The following is an 18,397-nucleotide window of genomic DNA, read 5'->3' as shown; positions in this document are numbered from 1 at the left end:
TCAAAATTAATTAAATGTGGTTAAAATTCCCGTGGGGCAAGAAATGTAAACATTCCCATCATGCCAAGCTGACCAATCGTAAAGCTTGTCACAATACCGCTTTGGTAACGTTCCGAACTTTTCAAAGCATCGTGCGCTCTCACGGGTCCTCAATTTGGACTATAAATTAGGCAATTACGCATGATCAGTTCATCAGAACAGTACTACTGGCTGAACTTATAACATGTCTGGACGTGGCAAAGGAGGAAAAGGTCTTGGAAAAGGAGGCGCTAAGCGACACAGAAAAGTCTTGAGAGACAACATCCAGGGTATCACCAAGCCAGCCATACGCCGTCTTGCTCGCCGTGGTGGTGTCAAACGTATTTCCGGTCTCATCTACGAGGAAACTCGTGGAGTTCTTAAGGTTTTCTTGGAGAACGTGATCCGAGATGCTGTAACCTACACGGAGCATGCCAAGAGAAAGACCGTCACAGCTATGGACGTGGTCTACGCCTTGAAACGCCAAGGACGCACCCTGTACGGATTTGGAGGCTAAAGAATTCAGTTTGACAGTCAAGACAGAAGTTTAAAACAAACACAAACGGCCGTTATCACGGCCACCCAAATTTTTCGAAAAGATGCCTCTTAAACATCGTTAAGACAGACATTTACTTACTGAGTACTTGTTATACAGATATTCACTGTACAAAGTTGAATACAGAATGGTTGTAAGTGGTAAAATAAATACACAACAATAACAGAGTAAGACCCTTTATGTCGTAATATTTCCTCAAAACTATATACAGAGCAACAAATATGTATTGAATTTAGGTTTGGACAAGAAATATTGAATAAACACACACAAACAGTATATATTATTTAATTTTTTTTTATTATTATAATCATATATTAAAATAATAATGCTGCTGTCTTGAGTATTATTTTGAGGGATCGATCTACCGACAATGACAGGTACCAACTGGCGCTGAGTGACATGCTTTTTTTTTCTTGTTTAACAATTATGACTAATGTTAGACAATTAATTGTCAATGTATAATTATCGCATTTTGGTCATTGCACTTTTATTGATGTATAATTACTGATTGAAAATTCCAATATGTCAATGTCAAAGAAAGGGGAGGGGGGGGGTCTTGAATTTATTTATCTGTTTCATTGATATTAGCTGAATTGAGATACTTTATTATCAATTATATAATGTACGCTGATAATTAATTCAGTATACAGAGGACAAATGAACCAGGATTTTGTGTACATCAGATGGACCTCGCATGCTTGTATTTTATTTATATTTGAAGATACAGTTATTTTAGATATATGCTTGGTTGTACATTCAAGTTATTTGTGAATAAAATTTGGCTCTCATACATATAATAATACCTACTTGTATTTCTTTATTTATCCTACTTCTGTTATTATAATCAGTTGTAAACAATGTGGGATTTTTATACGTTTGCCACTTTTACGAGCACATGCATTCACATTGTAACACTCACACATATTATTTGTGTCTCAATAACGCATGTAATATGAAGGTATCTTTTCTTAAAAATTAGTTGGCCCTTAAAAGGGCCGTTTGGTGTGTGTACTTGCAAAATGAGATTATTTGCTGCTGGTGTACTTGGTGACGGCTTTGGTGCCCTCAGATACGGCGTGCTTGGCCAGTTCACCGGGCAGAAGGAGACGGACAGCAGTCTGGACCTCTCTGCTTGTGATTGTAGATCGCTTGTTGTAGTGGGCCAAACGAGAGGCTTCGGCAGCGATTCTCTCAAAGATATCGTTGACGAAGGAGTTCATTATGCTCATGGCCTTGCTGGAAACACCAGTGTCAGGGTGCACCTGCTTTAGGACTTTGTAGATGTAAATGGCATAAGATTCCCTCCTCCTCTTCCTCCTTTTCTTGTCTGTGCTCCTCGGTGTCTTGGCCTTGGTGACTGCTTTCTTGGCGCCTTTGGATCCGACTTTGGGTGGCATGATCTCAAGTTGACAGGTCAAACTGAAGAGATGAATAAAGTAAAATGGTAAAATTTACTATTTATATGCGAGTAGGAGGAGAAGCTTGTTACGGACCTCCGAGAAAACATTACTTGTTCGGATTTCACCTAAAGGCACAACAGAGCGACGCGTTAATTGGCTGCACCGTTGGATCCGCTTGGTTGTTTAAATTGGTGCGTGCGGGCGTCGCTGGATTATTCGTTGACTGTACACGAAAGAACATAACCGTTAAGAATGTCTGGACGTGGCAAAGGAGGCAAAGTGAAGGGGAAGGCCAAGAGCCGTTCTTCCCGCGCCGGACTGCAGTTCCCCGTGGGTCGTATTCACCGTCTGCTGAGAAAGGGCAACTACGCCGAGAGAGTGGGAGCAGGCGCTCCGTGTACTTGGCTGCCGTTCTTGAGTACTTGGCCGCAGAAGTCTTGGAGTTGGCAGGCAACGCTGCCCGCGACAACAAAAAGACCAGAATCATTCCCCGTCATCTGCAGCTGGCCATCCGCAACGACGAAGAATTGAACAAACTCCTGTCCGGCGTGACCATCGCGCAGGGTGGTGTCCTGCCCAACATCCAAGCGGTGCTCCTTCCCAAAAAGACACAGAAAGCCGCCAAGTAAAAAGATCCTATAGTTGTGTTGTGTGCAGCACAAAACCAAACGGCCGTTTTCACGGCCACATAAGCTTTTCGAAAAGATACCTACATTACAAACGAGTTGAAACGTAAACAATTATTATAGCTAGAAAATAATAGAAACACACGAATTCAATAATTTTCAACACAGAACAGAGATCAAACATCAAAGAAAGTGTTATATATTTAATGATAAATAAATGTATTAAGTTAATAACAAAAGCAATAAATTTTAAAATTGACTCGCATGTATATTCGTATATGTACGTTTTTTTCTTTCTCGTTATAAGGCAGTTGAATCCAAACCTTATAGGCCTGCGTACAAATGTTGAATTCTCACGTATTACTTGAATGCTCACTCAACAAAGAGATAAGAAAAAAAAAAACCCATTTCATTGACCAATTAAGACTAGAAACTGCGAAAATCATCTAACATGGCGATCTAACTTTCAATTTTTTTCCTTTGATACAAATATTTTTAAATATGATCATTATTTTATTAACATATTCAAAAGATCTGTAACTCCAGTTAAATCCTTAATGTTTCTTTTTTTTCCCCCTCGCTATTGTTTTATATGATGATTATTTAGACAAAATTCCTAATTGATAAAAATAGATAAAAGTTATGAATATAAGAATCTCATAAGAATAAGAAGATGTGGTTTGTATTATGTCTTGAATGTTCTTATTCAAAAAAGTGTGCTTCCCATAATAAGAGTGAATAAAAGCAACTCGATGCCAGTTTCCGGATACTTACAGTACTAACACAATTAAAAACTGGTAGTAAATTTTCTTTCGAATAGACTACCGATGCGAATGACTAAACGACATTTTTTTCAACACTTTACATTTATTGCGATGTCCATCACTGCGCCGTGCAGCACATCTGCATCGTCACGTGACATATAGATGCAGGGAATCATGATCTGCACGTGGAAAGTGTGCAACCAATTTGATGCTTCTATCAATGTATTGTATTGTCTTGTATTATATACTGGTTGTCTTGTTCAACTTGAAAGATATAGATTTTAAATACATTGGCTTTTGACCACATTCTGTTTATTTACATGTACTCAATTATTTGTGTGTGTAAATTACAAGAAACAAATTAATATCAATGAATAAGCTACTCCCATTATTCGCCTTGTTCGTCTCTCTCTGTCTCTCTCTTATGTATAACTACTAATTAAGTGAGTGTTCTACAATTATTAAATACACGCCCTTTTTATGTGATTTTTTTTTTTCATGTAATTTACAAGGATGTCAGTTATGTATATTCTTATGATATAATTATACTGAGAAATTCAGACGTTGTACCACCGAATGTGGTACGTTACGTACGGTCTGGATCTTTCCGGTGTCCTCGGTGTTATAATTATAAAGTAGGTGTCATGTATTTAAATATTCGAAAAGAAATTATATGTTGTCCCTTTAAGGGGGTGAACATCCACTGATCTAGAAAGTATATTAGATATATATTTGAACATTCAACAATTTGTGAGATTCCGTGATTTCCCTTCATATGACCCTTTTGTTTGATTGTTTTTTTTTCTCTCTCTCTCCATTTCATATGAAATGCAAGGCACACATCACTATCCATTGTGCGCGTGTTTGTGCCGAATGTTTGCATTTTCATTCGGATTTTAAGTAACATAGAAGACAATTGAAAGAAATGTACATGTATGTTTTATCACATAGCAATGTAGTAAGTACTTCAATCCCTTACTCGTGTTCTATTCCTCTTGTTTTCGTGTTTTAATCAAAATTAGTCGCTTCTGGGCTCCAGGGAACAGCGCATTTTCAGAATCAACAGACAATTCCTCCTTTAAAATGACAGATTAAGAACCTTAAACAAAAACAGTTATGTAGGAAATTATTTCAAGAAAACGCACAGTGACATATTTGAGAAAATTAAGTAAAATTGGGAGGACAAAATCGGAAAAATAACAGGTATTGAAACACAAAGTTTGACGAGTTCAATCCTCTACGCTCTCGACAATTGGGGAGTTTTCACGGAGGTCCGCGCTCGCCGCCACTCAAATAAGGCCATCGGCGGAGGTGATTTCATTCATTTCCTTATCGTCGATAACGTCGTTCACATCAGTTGTAGAAAACAGGACAAAAAAATTATGGCAGACGCCGCACCAGCAAAATCCCCCGCCAAGAAGAAGGTTTCCAAACCCAAGACGGTCCCCGCCCATCCCAAGTACATCGAGATGATCAGCGCTGCTGTGGCTGCCCTGAAGGAGCGCGGAGGTTCCTCGAGACAAGCTATTCTCAAGTACATCATGGGCAACTACAAAGTCGGTAATGACGCCTCTAGTGTCAACACCCATCTGAAGATGGCCCTCAAGAACGGAGTCAAGAAGGGAGTTCTCAAACAGGCCAAGGGTACAGGTGCCAGTGGTTCCTTCAAGCTGGGAGAGAAGCCCAAGACGGAGAAGAAACCCAAGACCAAAAAAGTCACCAAACCTAAGGCTGCCAAGCCCAAGAAAACGACCAAACCCAAGAAGACAACCGGGGAGAAAAAGCCAACAGAAAAGAAAAAGGCTGTTAAGAAACCTGCAGCACCCAAGAAGGCCAAGTCTCCCAAGAAGAAAGCAGCTACTAAGTCTCCCAAGAAAGCCAAGGCAGCTCCAAAGCCTACGAAAACCAAAGCGCCCAAGAAAGCCACAGCCAAGAAGTCAAAAACCCCAAAGAAAGCCACCAAGGCGTAGACTGCCAATTGTCTTAAACCAATTACAAAAGCCCTTTTCAGGGCTACCAACATTTTTAGAAAAGATGCCTCTATTACATACATGTACTAATGGAAACACAAAATGAATAAACAAGAAGTACACTTACCTATTACACATAGTTTATTTGTCTTCGACTGGAAGCAAATTGCAAAGTCATGATAATATTAACATGCTGTTTCTGAGAAGAAGAAGAAACAAAAGTCAGTTTTTAATTTGTTTACATACCCTCCCTCAAGTAAATAAAATTTTACTTTTTCCACATCACAACGCCTACGCTAACTATATGGCCATTATTATTAGTGTTATCATTCTAGTATATTTGTTTTCATGTTTTTTTTTTTTTTTTTTTTTTTTTTTTTTGTTTTGTTTTGTTTTGTTTTGTTTTGGTTTGGTTTTTTTTTTTTTTTTGTTTTTTGTTGTTTTTTTTTGTTGTTGAAGTTTTATTATTATTATTAATTTTTTTTATTTTATTTTATTTTATTCATTCATTTATTTTATTTATTTATTTATTATTATTATTATTATTATTTTTCTTTTTCTTTTTTTCTTTTTTTTTCCCCACTTTATTTGGAATCAAATGTGGAACGAATGGAATAAAAGTTCATGCGTACCTTTTGAAAGACAGATACATACATTCTTATTCTTTTCATTTATTTATTCTTTTCATTTATTCATTCATTCATTCATTCATTTATTTAATTATTCATTCATTTAATTAATTATTCATTTATTTGTATTATTTGTTTTGTTCTTGTTTTTGCAACAGGGTAATTCCTGTTCATCCTATATGCACCATTCTGATTATCTGCAAGTATCATGATACTTAGTAATATTACTGGGCTTGTTCAGATAATGGTAGGAGGAAATAATGACAAGAAATATATAATATATATTTTTCGAAAATGCATTTTGCTTCAATAACGAATTGAAAATATATGTATATATATAATAAATAATTCTATTTTCTATTCAATTGACGTTACATTCATCCCCATTATTCACCATATATATATTTTTAAAAAAAATATTTGACTATATGTATCTGCAGTGAAATCATGTGTCAAAAACCGACTTGATTTTCTTTTTCTTTTGGGGCAATTCTGTGGATTGAAACTACCTACAGACGTAGCCAATGGTCATCTCGTTCACCTGACTAATCGTAGCGAGTGTTACTGCGGGCACCAGCCAATCGACTAAGCCGACTGGTAGACCGCAGCGATTTTCAACTTGAGCTTACAAAGATATATAAGTTCACGGTGCAACACTGCCACTTCATTCATTCGAGTTTGAATAATCTGAGGAGATAGCATGGCACGTACCAAGCAGACGGCACGAAAATCTACAGGAGGCAAGGCCCCCAGAAAACAGCTCGCTACCAAAGCTGCTCGTAAAAGCGCACCAGCCACGGGTGGCGTTAAGAAACCGCATAGATACAGGCCAGGAACTGTCGCCCTCCGTGAAATTCGGAGATACCAGAAGAGCACTGAGCTTCTCATCAGGAAGCTGCCATTCCAGCGCTTGGTCCGGGAAATCGCTCAGGATTTTAAGACCGACTTGCGTTTCCAGAGTTCAGCTGTCATGGCTTTACAGGAAGCAAGCGAAGCTTACCTTGTTGGTCTCTTTGAGGACACCAACCTGTGCGCCATTCACGCCAAGAGAGTAACCATCATGCCCAAAGACATCCAGCTGGCCAGACGTATTCGTGGAGAGCGTGCTTAATTTTAAGCTGTATTTCAAGTCCTAAAGCAAACGGCCGTTTTCACGGCCACCTACATTCTTCGAAAAGATGCCTTCTGTTCAGACGTTGAAACATCTCTGAAAATAATGTTGAATTATTTGGCCGAAATTAATAAATTTTGTCAAATTCGGCGTACAATGCCCCCAAATTGAAAAAAAAAAAAAAAAAAAAATGTTGAGACACAGTACATCCTTCAGTGAATATATCTGTGCCTTACATATATATAATTACATAGCACAATGCTAGACAATTTCATAGTATTATTGTCATCATCAAGTTGTAGAAGTTGTCTACACATCTTGAAACTATATTTTGTACAAGTCCATCAACCTGCCCCTCTAGAATACATTCAAGAATTTTGCGAAATAAATTAGAAAATAGCACAATTATTTAAATAGAAAATGATGGAATGTGTCGAAGCAAAAAATAATAACAGTATTACAACTTTATCTCATTAGTTCTACAGCTATGCACATATGCGAGTACATGCATTTCAGAACTGCAATTCCGTATTTCATTTATATTCAAAGTATGATTTTTATTGATTTCTAAACAACGTCAAATATAACGATATTCATTCTAACGTGGCGTGTAATAAAATGAAAAAGGCTCATTTATAAAGCCGGTTTGGTCACTGCTTAAAGTTGCCTTTGAAAATTAACTGAGAAAAGAGGAAATCAAATAAATTATCACATCTATAACTAGATATCATAAATGAATGAGAATCAAAAGTTTCATTCAGCTTCTACATTTTGTATTATTTCGGTGTTATCTGTCACACCCCTTTCCTTTGAATAACTTAATCCCCACCCACCCACCCACACACGTTTTTATTATCATTCGGCAACAACGGTATTTATTTTGTTAAACTCAAAGCAAAAAATACTGAAATAAAAAAATAACAACAACAAAACAAAAAATTGTGTATGTTTATCCTAAAAAATTATGATGCTGTCTGTCCTGCTTGATATAATTCCCCTCTCTCTCTTTATCATTTTTATTCATTTTCTGTCATGTTTTTTTTTTTTTTTTTTTTTTTTTTTTTGTATATCAGTTTGTATAAAATGTATATATGTACCTCCACGTACCAATATTTTGGTTTAGGTGAATAAATTGAACCTAAACTTGCCTATATGTGAAGAAATTAAAGAATCAAAATTAATTAAATGTGGTTAAAATTCCCGTGGGGCAAGAAATGTAAACATTCCCATCATGCCAAGCTGACCAATCGTAAAGCTTGTCACAATACCGCTTTGGTAACGTTCCGAACTTTTCAAAGCATCGTGCGCTCTCACGGGTCCTCAATTTGGACTATAAATTAGGCAATTACGCATGATCAGTTCATCAGAACAGTACTACTGGCTGAACTTATAACATGTCTGGACGTGGCAAAGGAGGAAAAGGTCTTGGAAAAGGAGGCGCTAAGCGACACAGAAAAGTCTTGAGAGACAACATCCAGGGTATCACCAAGCCAGCCATACGCCGTCTTGCTCGCCGTGGTGGTGTCAAACGTATTTCCGGTCTCATCTACGAGGAAACTCGTGGAGTTCTTAAGGTTTTCTTGGAGAACGTGATCCGAGATGCTGTAACCTACACGGAGCATGCCAAGAGAAAGACCGTCACAGCTATGGACGTGGTCTACGCCTTGAAACGCCAAGGACGCACCCTGTACGGATTTGGAGGCTAAAGAATTCAGTTTGACAGTCAAGACAGAAGTTTAAAACAAACACAAACGGCCGTTATCACGGCCACCCAAATTTTTCGAAAAGATGCCTCTTAAACATCGTTAAGACAGACATTTACTTACTGAGTACTTGTTATACAGATATTCACTGTACAAAGTTGAATACAGAATGGTTGTAAGTGGTAAAATAAATACACAACAATAACAGAGTAAGACCCTTTATGTCGTAATATTTCCTCAAAACTATATACAGAGCAACAAATATGTATTGAATTTAGGTTTGGACAAGAAATATTGAATAAACACACACAAACAGTATATATTATTTAATTTTTTTTTATTATTATAATCATATATTAAAATAATAATGCTGCTGTCTTGAGTATTATTTTGAGGGATCGATCTACCGACAATGACAGGTACCAACTGGCGCTGAGTGACATGCTTTTTTTTTCTTGTTTAACAATTATGACTAATGTTAGACAATTAATTGTCAATGTATAATTATCGCATTTTGGTCATTGCACTTTTATTGATGTATAATTACTGATTGAAAATTCCAATATGTCAATGTCAAAGAAAGGGGAGGGGGGGGGGTCTTGAATTTATTTATCTGTTTCATTGATATTAGCTGAATTGAGATACTTTATTATCAATTATATAATGTACGCTGATAATTAATTCAGTATACAGAGGACAAATGAACCAGGATTTTGTGTACATCAGATGGACCTCGCATGCTTGTATTTTATTTATATTTGAAGATACAGTTATTTTAGATATATGCTTGGTTGTACATTCAAGTTATTTGTGAATAAAATTTGGCTCTCATACATATAATAATACCTACTTGTATTTCTTTATTTATCCTACTTCTGTTATTATAATCAGTTGTAAACAATGTGGGATTTTTATACGTTTGCCACTTTTACGAGCACATGCATTCACATTGTAACACTCACACATATTATTTGTGTCTCAATAACGCATGTAATATGAAGGTATCTTTTCTTAAAAATTAGTTGGCCCTTAAAAGGGCCGTTTGGTGTGTGTACTTGCAAAATGAGATTATTTGCTGCTGGTGTACTTGGTGACGGCTTTGGTGCCCTCAGATACGGCGTGCTTGGCCAGTTCACCGGGCAGAAGGAGACGGACAGCAGTCTGGACCTCTCTGCTTGTGATTGTAGATCGCTTGTTGTAGTGGGCCAAACGAGAGGCTTCGGCAGCGATTCTCTCAAAGATATCGTTGACGAAGGAGTTCATTATGCTCATGGCCTTGCTGGAAACACCAGTGTCAGGGTGCACCTGCTTTAGGACTTTGTAGATGTAAATGGCATAAGATTCCCTCCTCCTCTTCCTCCTTTTCTTGTCTGTGCTCCTCGGTGTCTTGGCCTTGGTGACTGCTTTCTTGGCGCCTTTGGATCCGACTTTGGGTGGCATGATCTCAAGTTGACAGGTCAAACTGAAGAGATGAATAAAGTAAAATGGTAAAATTTACTATTTATATGCGAGTAGGAGGAGAAGCTTGTTACGGACCTCCGAGAAAACATTACTTGTTCGGATTTCACCTAAAGGCACAACAGAGCGACGCGTTAATTGGCTGCACCGTTGGATCCGCTTGGTTGTTTAAATTGGTGCGTGCGGGCGTCGCTGGATTATTCGTTGACTGTACACGAAAGAACATAACCGTTAAGAATGTCTGGACGTGGCAAAGGAGGCAAAGTGAAGGGGAAGGCCAAGAGCCGTTCTTCCCGCGCCGGACTGCAGTTCCCCGTGGGTCGTATTCACCGTCTGCTGAGAAAGGGCAACTACGCCGAGAGAGTGGGAGCAGGCGCTCCCGTGTACTTGGCTGCCGTTCTTGAGTACTTGGCCGCAGAAGTCTTGGAGTTGGCAGGCAACGCTGCCCGCGACAACAAAAAGACCAGAATCATTCCCCGTCATCTGCAGCTGGCCATCCGCAACGACGAAGAATTGAACAAACTCCTGTCCGGCGTGACCATCGCGCAGGGTGGTGTCCTGCCCAACATCCAAGCGGTGCTCCTTCCCAAAAAGACACAGAAAGCCGCCAAGTAAAAAGATCCTATAGTTGTGTTGTGTGCAGCACAAAACCAAACGGCCGTTTTCACGGCCACATAAGCTTTTCGAAAAGATACCTACATTACAAACGAGTTGAAACGTAAACAATTATTATAGCTAGAAAATAATAGAAACACACGAATTCAATAATTTTCAACACAGAACAGAGATCAAACATCAAAGAAAGTGTTATATATTTAATGATAAATAAATGTATTAAGTTAATAACAAAAGCAATAAATTTTAAAATTGACTCGCATGTATATTCGTATATGTACGTTTTTTTCTTTCTCGTTATAGGCAGTTGAATCCAAACCTTATAGGCCTGCGTACAAATGTTGAATTCTCACGTATTACTTGAATGCTCACTCAACAAAGAGATAAGAAAAAAAAAAACCCATTTCATTGACCAATTAAGACTAGAAACTGCGAAAATCATCTAACATGGCGATCTAACTTTCAATTTTTTTCCTTTGATACAAATATTTTTAAATATGATCATTATTTTATTAACATATTCAAAAGATCTGTAACTCCAGTTAAATCCTTAATGTTTCTTTTTTTTCCCCCTCGCTATTGTTTTATATGATGATTATTTAGACAAAATTCCTAATTGATAAAAATAGATAAAAGTTATGAATATAAGAATCTCATAAGAATAAGAAGATGTGGTTTGTATTATGTCTTGAATGTTCTTATTCAAAAAAGTGTGCTTCCCATAATAAGAGTGAATAAAAGCAACTCGATGCCAGTTTCCGGATACTTACAGTACTAACACAATTAAAAACTGGTAGTAAATTTTCTTTCGAATAGACTACCGATGCGAATGACTAAACGACATTTTTTTCAACACTTTACATTTATTGCGATGTCCATCACTGCGCCGTGCAGCACATCTGCATCGTCACGTGACATATAGATGCAGGGAATCATGATCTGCACGTGGAAAGTGTGCAACCAATTTGATGCTTCTATCAATGTATTGTATTGTCTTGTATTATATACTGGTTGTCTTGTTCAACTTGAAAGATATAGATTTTAAATACATTGGCTTTTGACCACATTCTGTTTATTTACATGTACTCAATTATTTGTGTGTGTAAATTACAAGAAACAAATTAATATCAATGAATAAGCTACTCCCATTATTCGCCTTGTTCGTCTCTCTCTGTCTCTCTCTTATGTATAACTACTAATTAAGTGAGTGTTCTACAATTATTAAATACACGCCCTTTTTATGTGATTTTTTTTTTTCATGTAATTTACAAGGATGTCAGTTATGTATATTCTTATGATATAATTATACTGAGAAATTCAGACGTTGTACCACCGAATGTGGTACGTTACGTACGGTCTGGATCTTTCCGGTGTCCTCGGTGTTATAATTATAAAGTAGGTGTCATGTATTTAAATATTCGAAAAGAAATTATATGTTGTCCCTTTAAGGGGGTGAACATCCACTGATCTAGAAAGTATATTAGATATATATTTGAACATTCAACAATTTGTGAGATTCCGTGATTTCCCTTCATATGACCCTTTTGTTTGATTGTTTTTTTTTCTCTCTCTCTCCATTTCATATGAAATGCAAGGCACACATCACTATCCATTGTGCGCGTGTTTGTGCCGAATGTTTGCATTTTCATTCGGATTTTAAGTAACATAGAAGACAATTGAAAGAAATGTACATGTATGTTTTATCACATAGCAATGTAGTAAGTACTTCAATCCCTTACTCGTGTTCTATTCCTCTTGTTTTCGTGTTTTAATCAAAATTAGTCGCTTCTGGGCTCCAGGGAACAGCGCATTTTCAGAATCAACAGACAATTCCTCCTTTAAAATGACAGATTAAGAACCTTAAACAAAAACAGTTATGTAGGAAATTATTTCAAGAAAACGCACAGTGACATATTTGAGAAAATTAAGTAAAATTGGGAGGACAAAATCGGAAAAATAACAGGTATTGAAACACAAAGTTTGACGAGTTCAATCCTCTACGCTCTCGACAATTGGGGAGTTTTCACGGAGGTCCGCGCTCGCCGCCACTCAAATAAGGCCATCGGCGGAGGTGATTTCATTCATTTCCTTATCGTCGATAACGTCGTTCACATCAGTTGTAGAAAACAGGACAAAAAAATTATGGCAGACGCCGCACCAGCAAAATCCCCCGCCAAGAAGAAGGTTTCCAAACCCAAGACGGTCCCCGCCCATCCCAAGTACATCGAGATGATCAGCGCTGCTGTGGCTGCCCTGAAGGAGCGCGGAGGTTCCTCGAGACAAGCTATTCTCAAGTACATCATGGGCAACTACAAAGTCGGTAATGACGCCTCTAGTGTCAACACCCATCTGAAGATGGCCCTCAAGAACGGAGTCAAGAAGGGAGTTCTCAAACAGGCCAAGGGTACAGGTGCCAGTGGTTCCTTCAAGCTGGGAGAGAAGCCCAAGACGGAGAAGAAACCCAAGACCAAAAAAGTCACCAAACCTAAGGCTGCCAAGCCCAAGAAAACGACCAAACCCAAGAAGACAACCGGGGAGAAAAAGCCAACAGAAAAGAAAAAGGCTGTTAAGAAACCTGCAGCACCCAAGAAGGCCAAGTCTCCCAAGAAGAAAGCAGCTACTAAGTCTCCCAAGAAAGCCAAGGCAGCTCCAAAGCCTACGAAAACCAAAGCGCCCAAGAAAGCCACAGCCAAGAAGTCAAAAACCCCAAAGAAAGCCACCAAGGCGTAGACTGCCAATTGTCTTAAACCAATTACAAAAGCCCTTTTCAGGGCTACCAACATTTTTAGAAAAGATGCCTCTATTACATACATGTACTAATGGAAACACAAAATGAATAAACAAGAAGTACACTTACCTATTACACATAGTTTATTTGTCTTCGACTGGAAGCAAATTGCAAAGTCATGATAATATTAACATGCTGTTTCTGAGAAGAAGAAGAAACAAAAGTCAGTTTTTAATTTGTTTACATACCCTCCCTCAAGTAAATAAAATTTTACTTTTTCCACATCACAACGCCTACGCTAACTATATGGCCATTATTATTAGTGTTATCATTCTAGTATATTTGTTTTCATGTTTTTTTTTTTTTTTTTTTTTTTTTTTGTTTTGTTTTGTTTTGTTTTGTTTTGTTTTGGTTTTTTTTTTTTTTTTGTTTTTTGTTGTTTTTTTTGTTGTTGAAGTTTTATTATTATTATTAATTTTTTTTATTTTATTTTATTTTATTTTATTCATTCATTTATTTTATTTATTTATTTATTATTATTATTATTATTATTTTTCTTTTTCTTTTTTTCTTTTTTTTCCCCCACTTTATTTGGAATCAAATGTGGAACGAATGGAATAAAAGTTCATGCGTACCTTTTGAAAGACAGATACATACATTCTTATTCTTTTCATTTATTTATTCTTTTCATTTATTCATTCATTCATTCATTCATTTATTTAATTATTCATTCATTTAATTAATTATTCATTTATTTGTATTATTTGTTTTGTTCTTGTTTTTGCAACAGGGTAATTCCTGTTCATCCTATATGCACCATTCTGATTATCTGCAAGTATCATGATACTTAGTAATATTACTGGGCTTGTTCAGATAATGGTAGGAGGAAATAATGACAAGAAATATATAATATATATTTTTCGAAAATGCATTTTGCTTCAATAACGAATTGAAAATATATGTATATATATAATAAATAATTCTATTTTCTATTCAATTGACGTTACATTCATCCCCATTATTCACCATATATATATTTTTAAAAAAAATATTTGACTATATGTATCTGCAGTGAAATCATGTGTCAAAAACCGACTTGATTTTCTTTTTCTTTTGGGGCAATTCTGTGGATTGAAACTACCTACAGACGTAGCCAATGGTCATCTCGTTCACCTGACTAATCGTAGCGAGTGTTACTGCGGGCACCAGCCAATCGACTAAGCCGACTGGTAGACCGCAGCGATTTTCAACTTGAGCTTACAAAGATATATAAGTTCACGGTGCAACACTGCCACTTCATTCATTCGAGTTTGAATAATCTGAGGAGATAGCATGGCACGTACCAAGCAGACGGCACGAAAATCTACAGGAGGCAAGGCCCCCAGAAAACAGCTCGCTACCAAAGCTGCTCGTAAAAGCGCACCAGCCACGGGTGGCGTTAAGAAACCGCATAGATACAGGCCAGGAACTGTCGCCCTCCGTGAAATTCGGAGATACCAGAAGAGCACTGAGCTTCTCATCAGGAAGCTGCCATTCCAGCGCTTGGTCCGGGAAATCGCTCAGGATTTTAAGACCGACTTGCGTTTCCAGAGTTCAGCTGTCATGGCTTTACAGGAAGCAAGCGAAGCTTACCTTGTTGGTCTCTTTGAGGACACCAACCTGTGCGCCATTCACGCCAAGAGAGTAACCATCATGCCCAAAGACATCCAGCTGGCCAGACGTATTCGTGGAGAGCGTGCTTAATTTTAAGCTGTATTTCAAGTCCTAAAGCAAACGGCCGTTTTCACGGCCACCTACATTCTTCGAAAAGATGCCTTCTGTTCAGACGTTGAAACATCTCTGAAAATAATGTTGAATTATTTGGCCGAAATTAATAAATTTTGTCAAATTCGGCGTACAATGCCCCCAAATTGAAAAAAAAAAAAAAAAAAAAAAAATGTTGAGACACAGTACATCCTTCAGTGAATATATCTGTGCCTTACATATATATAATTACATAGCACAATGCTAGACAATTTCATAGTATTATTGTCATCATCAAGTTGTAGAAGTTGTCTACACATCTTGAAACTATATTTTGTACAAGTCCATCAACCTGCCCCTCTAGAATACATTCAAGAATTTTGCGAAATAAATTAGAAAATAGCACAATTATTTAAATAGAAAATGATGGAATGTGTCGAAGCAAAAAATAATAACAGTATTACAACTTTATCTCATTAGTTCTACAGCTATGCACATATGCGAGTACATGCATTTCAGAACTGCAATTCCGTATTTCATTTATATTCAAAGTATGATTTTTATTGATTTCTAAACAACGTCAAATATAACGATATTCATTCTAACGTGGCGTGTAATAAAATGAAAAAGGCTCATTTATAAAGCCGGTTTGGTCACTGCTTAAAGTTGCCTTTGAAAATTAACTGAGAAAAGAGGAAATCAAATAAATTATCACATCTATAACTAGATATCATAAATGAATGAGAATCAAAAGTTTCATTCAGCTTCTACATTTTGTATTATTTCGGTGTTATCTGTCACACCCCTTTCCTTTGAATAACTTAATCCCCACCCACCCACCCACACACGTTTTTATTATCATTCGGCAACAACGGTATTTATTTTGTTAAACTCAAAGCAAAAAATACTGAAATAAAAAAATAACAACAACAAAACAAAAAATTGTGTATGTTTATCCTAAAAAATTATGATGCTGTCTGTCCTGCTTGATATAATTCCCCTCTCTCTCTTTATCATTTTTATTCATTTTCTGTCATGTTTTTTTTTTTTTTTTTTTTTTTTTTTTTTTTTTTTTTGTATATCAGTTTGTATAAAATGTATATATGTACCTCCACGTACCAATATTTTGGTTTAGGTGAATAAATTGAACCTAAACTTGCCTATATGTGAAGAAATTAAAGAATCAAAATTAATTAAATGTGGTTAAAATTCCCGTGGGGCAAGAAATGTAAACATTCCCATCATGCCAAGCTGACCAATCGTAAAGCTTGTCACAATACCGCTTTGGTAACGTTCCGAACTTTTCAAAGCATCGTGCGCTCTCACGGGTCCTCAATTTGGACTATAAATTAGGCAATTACGCATGATCAGTTCATCAGAACAGTACTACTGGCTGAACTTATAACATGTCTGGACGTGGCAAAGGAGGAAAAGGTCTTGGAAAAGGAGGCGCTAAGCGACACAGAAAAGTCTTGAGAGACAACATCCAGGGTATCACCAAGCCAGCCATACGCCGTCTTGCTCGCCGTGGTGGTGTCAAACGTATTTCCGGTCTCATCTACGAGGAAACTCGTGGAGTTCTTAAGGTTTTCTTGGAGAACGTGATCCGAGATGCTGTAACCTACACGGAGCATGCCAAGAGAAAGACCGTCACAGCTATGGACGTGGTCTACGCCTTGAAACGCCAAGGACGCACCCTGTACGGATTTGGAGGCTAAAGAATTCAGTTTGACAGTCAAGACAGAAGTTTAAAACAAACACAAACGGCCGTTATCACGGCCACCCAAATTTTTCGAAAAGATGCCTCTTAAACATCGTTAAGACAGACATTTACTTACTGAGTACTTGTTATACAGATATTCACTGTACAAAGTTGAATACAGAATGGTTGTAAGTGGTAAAATAAATACACAACAATAACAGAGTAAGACCCTTTATGTCGTAATATTTCCTCAAAACTATATACAGAGCAACAAATATGTATTGAATTTAGGTTTGGACAAGAAATATTGAATAAACACACACAAACAGTATATATTATTTAATTTTTTTTTATTATTATAATCATATATTAAAATAATAATGCTGCTGTCTTGAGTATTATTTTGAGGGATCGATCTACCGACAATGACAGGTACCAACTGGCGCTGAGTGACATGCTTTTTTTTTCTTGTTTAACAATTATGACTAATGTTAGACAATTAATTGTCAATGTATAATTATCGCATTTTGGTCATTGCACTTTTATTGATGTATAATTACTGATTGAAAATTCCAATATGTCAATGTCAAAGAAAGGGGAGGGGGGGGGGTCTTGAATTTATTTATCTGTTTCATTGATATTAGCTGAATTGAGATACTTTATTATCAATTATATAATGTACGCTGATAATTAATTCAGTATACAGAGGACAAATGAACCAGGATTTTGTGTACATCAGATGGACCTCGCATGCTTGTATTTTATTTATATTTGAAGATACAGTTATTTTAGATATATGCTTGGTTGTACATTCAAGTTATTTGTGAATAAAATTTGGCTCTCATACATATAATAATACCTACTTGTATTTCTTTATTTATCCTACTTCTGTTATTATAATCAGTTGTAAACAATGTGGGATTTTTATACGTTTGCCACTTTTACGAGCACATGCATTCACATTGTAACACTCACACATATTATTTGTGTCTCAATAACGCATGTAATATGAAGGTATCTTTTCTTAAAAATTAGTTGGCCCTTAAAAGGGCCGTTTGGTGTGTGTACTTGCAAAATGAGATTATTTGCTGCTGGTGTACTTGGTGACGGCTTTGGTGCCCTCAGATACGGCGTGCTTGGCCAGTTCACCGGGCAGAAGGAGACGGACAGCAGTCTGGACCTCTCTGCTTGTGATTGTAGATCGCTTGTTGTAGTGGGCCAAACGAGAGGCTTCGGCAGCGATTCTCTCAAAGATATCGTTGACGAAGGAGTTCATTATGCTCATGGCCTTGCTGGAAACACCAGTGTCAGGGTGCACCTGCTTTAGGACTTTGTAGATGTAAATGGCATAAGATTCCCTCCTCCTCTTCCTCC

The 18,397-nt window shown here is 37.0% G+C and overlaps 5 protein-coding genes across 5 annotated transcripts; 4 read left to right on the top strand and 1 right to left on the bottom strand.

Moving 5' to 3' along the window:
• Positions 1 to 9,845: 9,845 nt before the first annotated feature.
• LOC133177332 (histone H2B-like) lies at positions 9,846 to 10,217 on the bottom strand. The gene has a single exon (XM_061312383.1). The coding sequence runs from the start codon at positions 10,215 to 10,217 to the stop codon at positions 9,846 to 9,848; it is 372 nt and encodes a 123-aa protein (XP_061168367.1).
• Positions 10,218 to 10,472: 255 nt separating this feature from the next.
• On the top strand, positions 10,473 to 10,850 carry LOC133177331 (histone H2A). Its single transcript, XM_061312382.1, has one exon. It carries the CDS (start codon positions 10,473 to 10,475, stop codon positions 10,848 to 10,850), a length of 378 nt encoding a protein of 125 aa, XP_061168366.1.
• A 2,142-nt stretch (positions 10,851 to 12,992) lies between these two features.
• LOC133177333 (histone H1-delta-like) lies at positions 12,993 to 13,580 on the top strand. The gene has a single exon (XM_061312384.1). The coding sequence runs from the start codon at positions 12,993 to 12,995 to the stop codon at positions 13,578 to 13,580; it is 588 nt and encodes a 195-aa protein (XP_061168368.1).
• Positions 13,581 to 14,910: 1,330 nt separating this feature from the next.
• LOC133177330 (histone H3) lies at positions 14,911 to 15,321 on the top strand. Its single transcript, XM_061312381.1, has one exon. The coding sequence runs from the start codon at positions 14,911 to 14,913 to the stop codon at positions 15,319 to 15,321; it is 411 nt and encodes a 136-aa protein (XP_061168365.1).
• A 1,406-nt stretch (positions 15,322 to 16,727) lies between these two features.
• On the top strand, positions 16,728 to 17,039 carry LOC133177329 (histone H4). The gene has a single exon (XM_061312380.1). It carries the CDS (start codon positions 16,728 to 16,730, stop codon positions 17,037 to 17,039), a length of 312 nt encoding a protein of 103 aa, XP_061168364.1.
• The last annotated feature ends 1,358 nt before the right edge of the window (positions 17,040 to 18,397 follow it).

The sequence above is a fragment of the Saccostrea echinata genome, unplaced genomic scaffold (genome assembly GCF_033153115.1).
Source record: "Saccostrea echinata isolate AGI-Se365-2 ecotype Australia unplaced genomic scaffold, CSIRO_AGI_Sech_v1 ptg000119l, whole genome shotgun sequence".
NCBI lineage: Eukaryota > Metazoa > Mollusca > Bivalvia > Ostreida > Ostreidae > Saccostrea > Saccostrea echinata.
The sequence above is the reverse complement of the archived record's forward strand: the minus strand, read 5'-3'. Positions and strand labels throughout refer to the sequence as shown.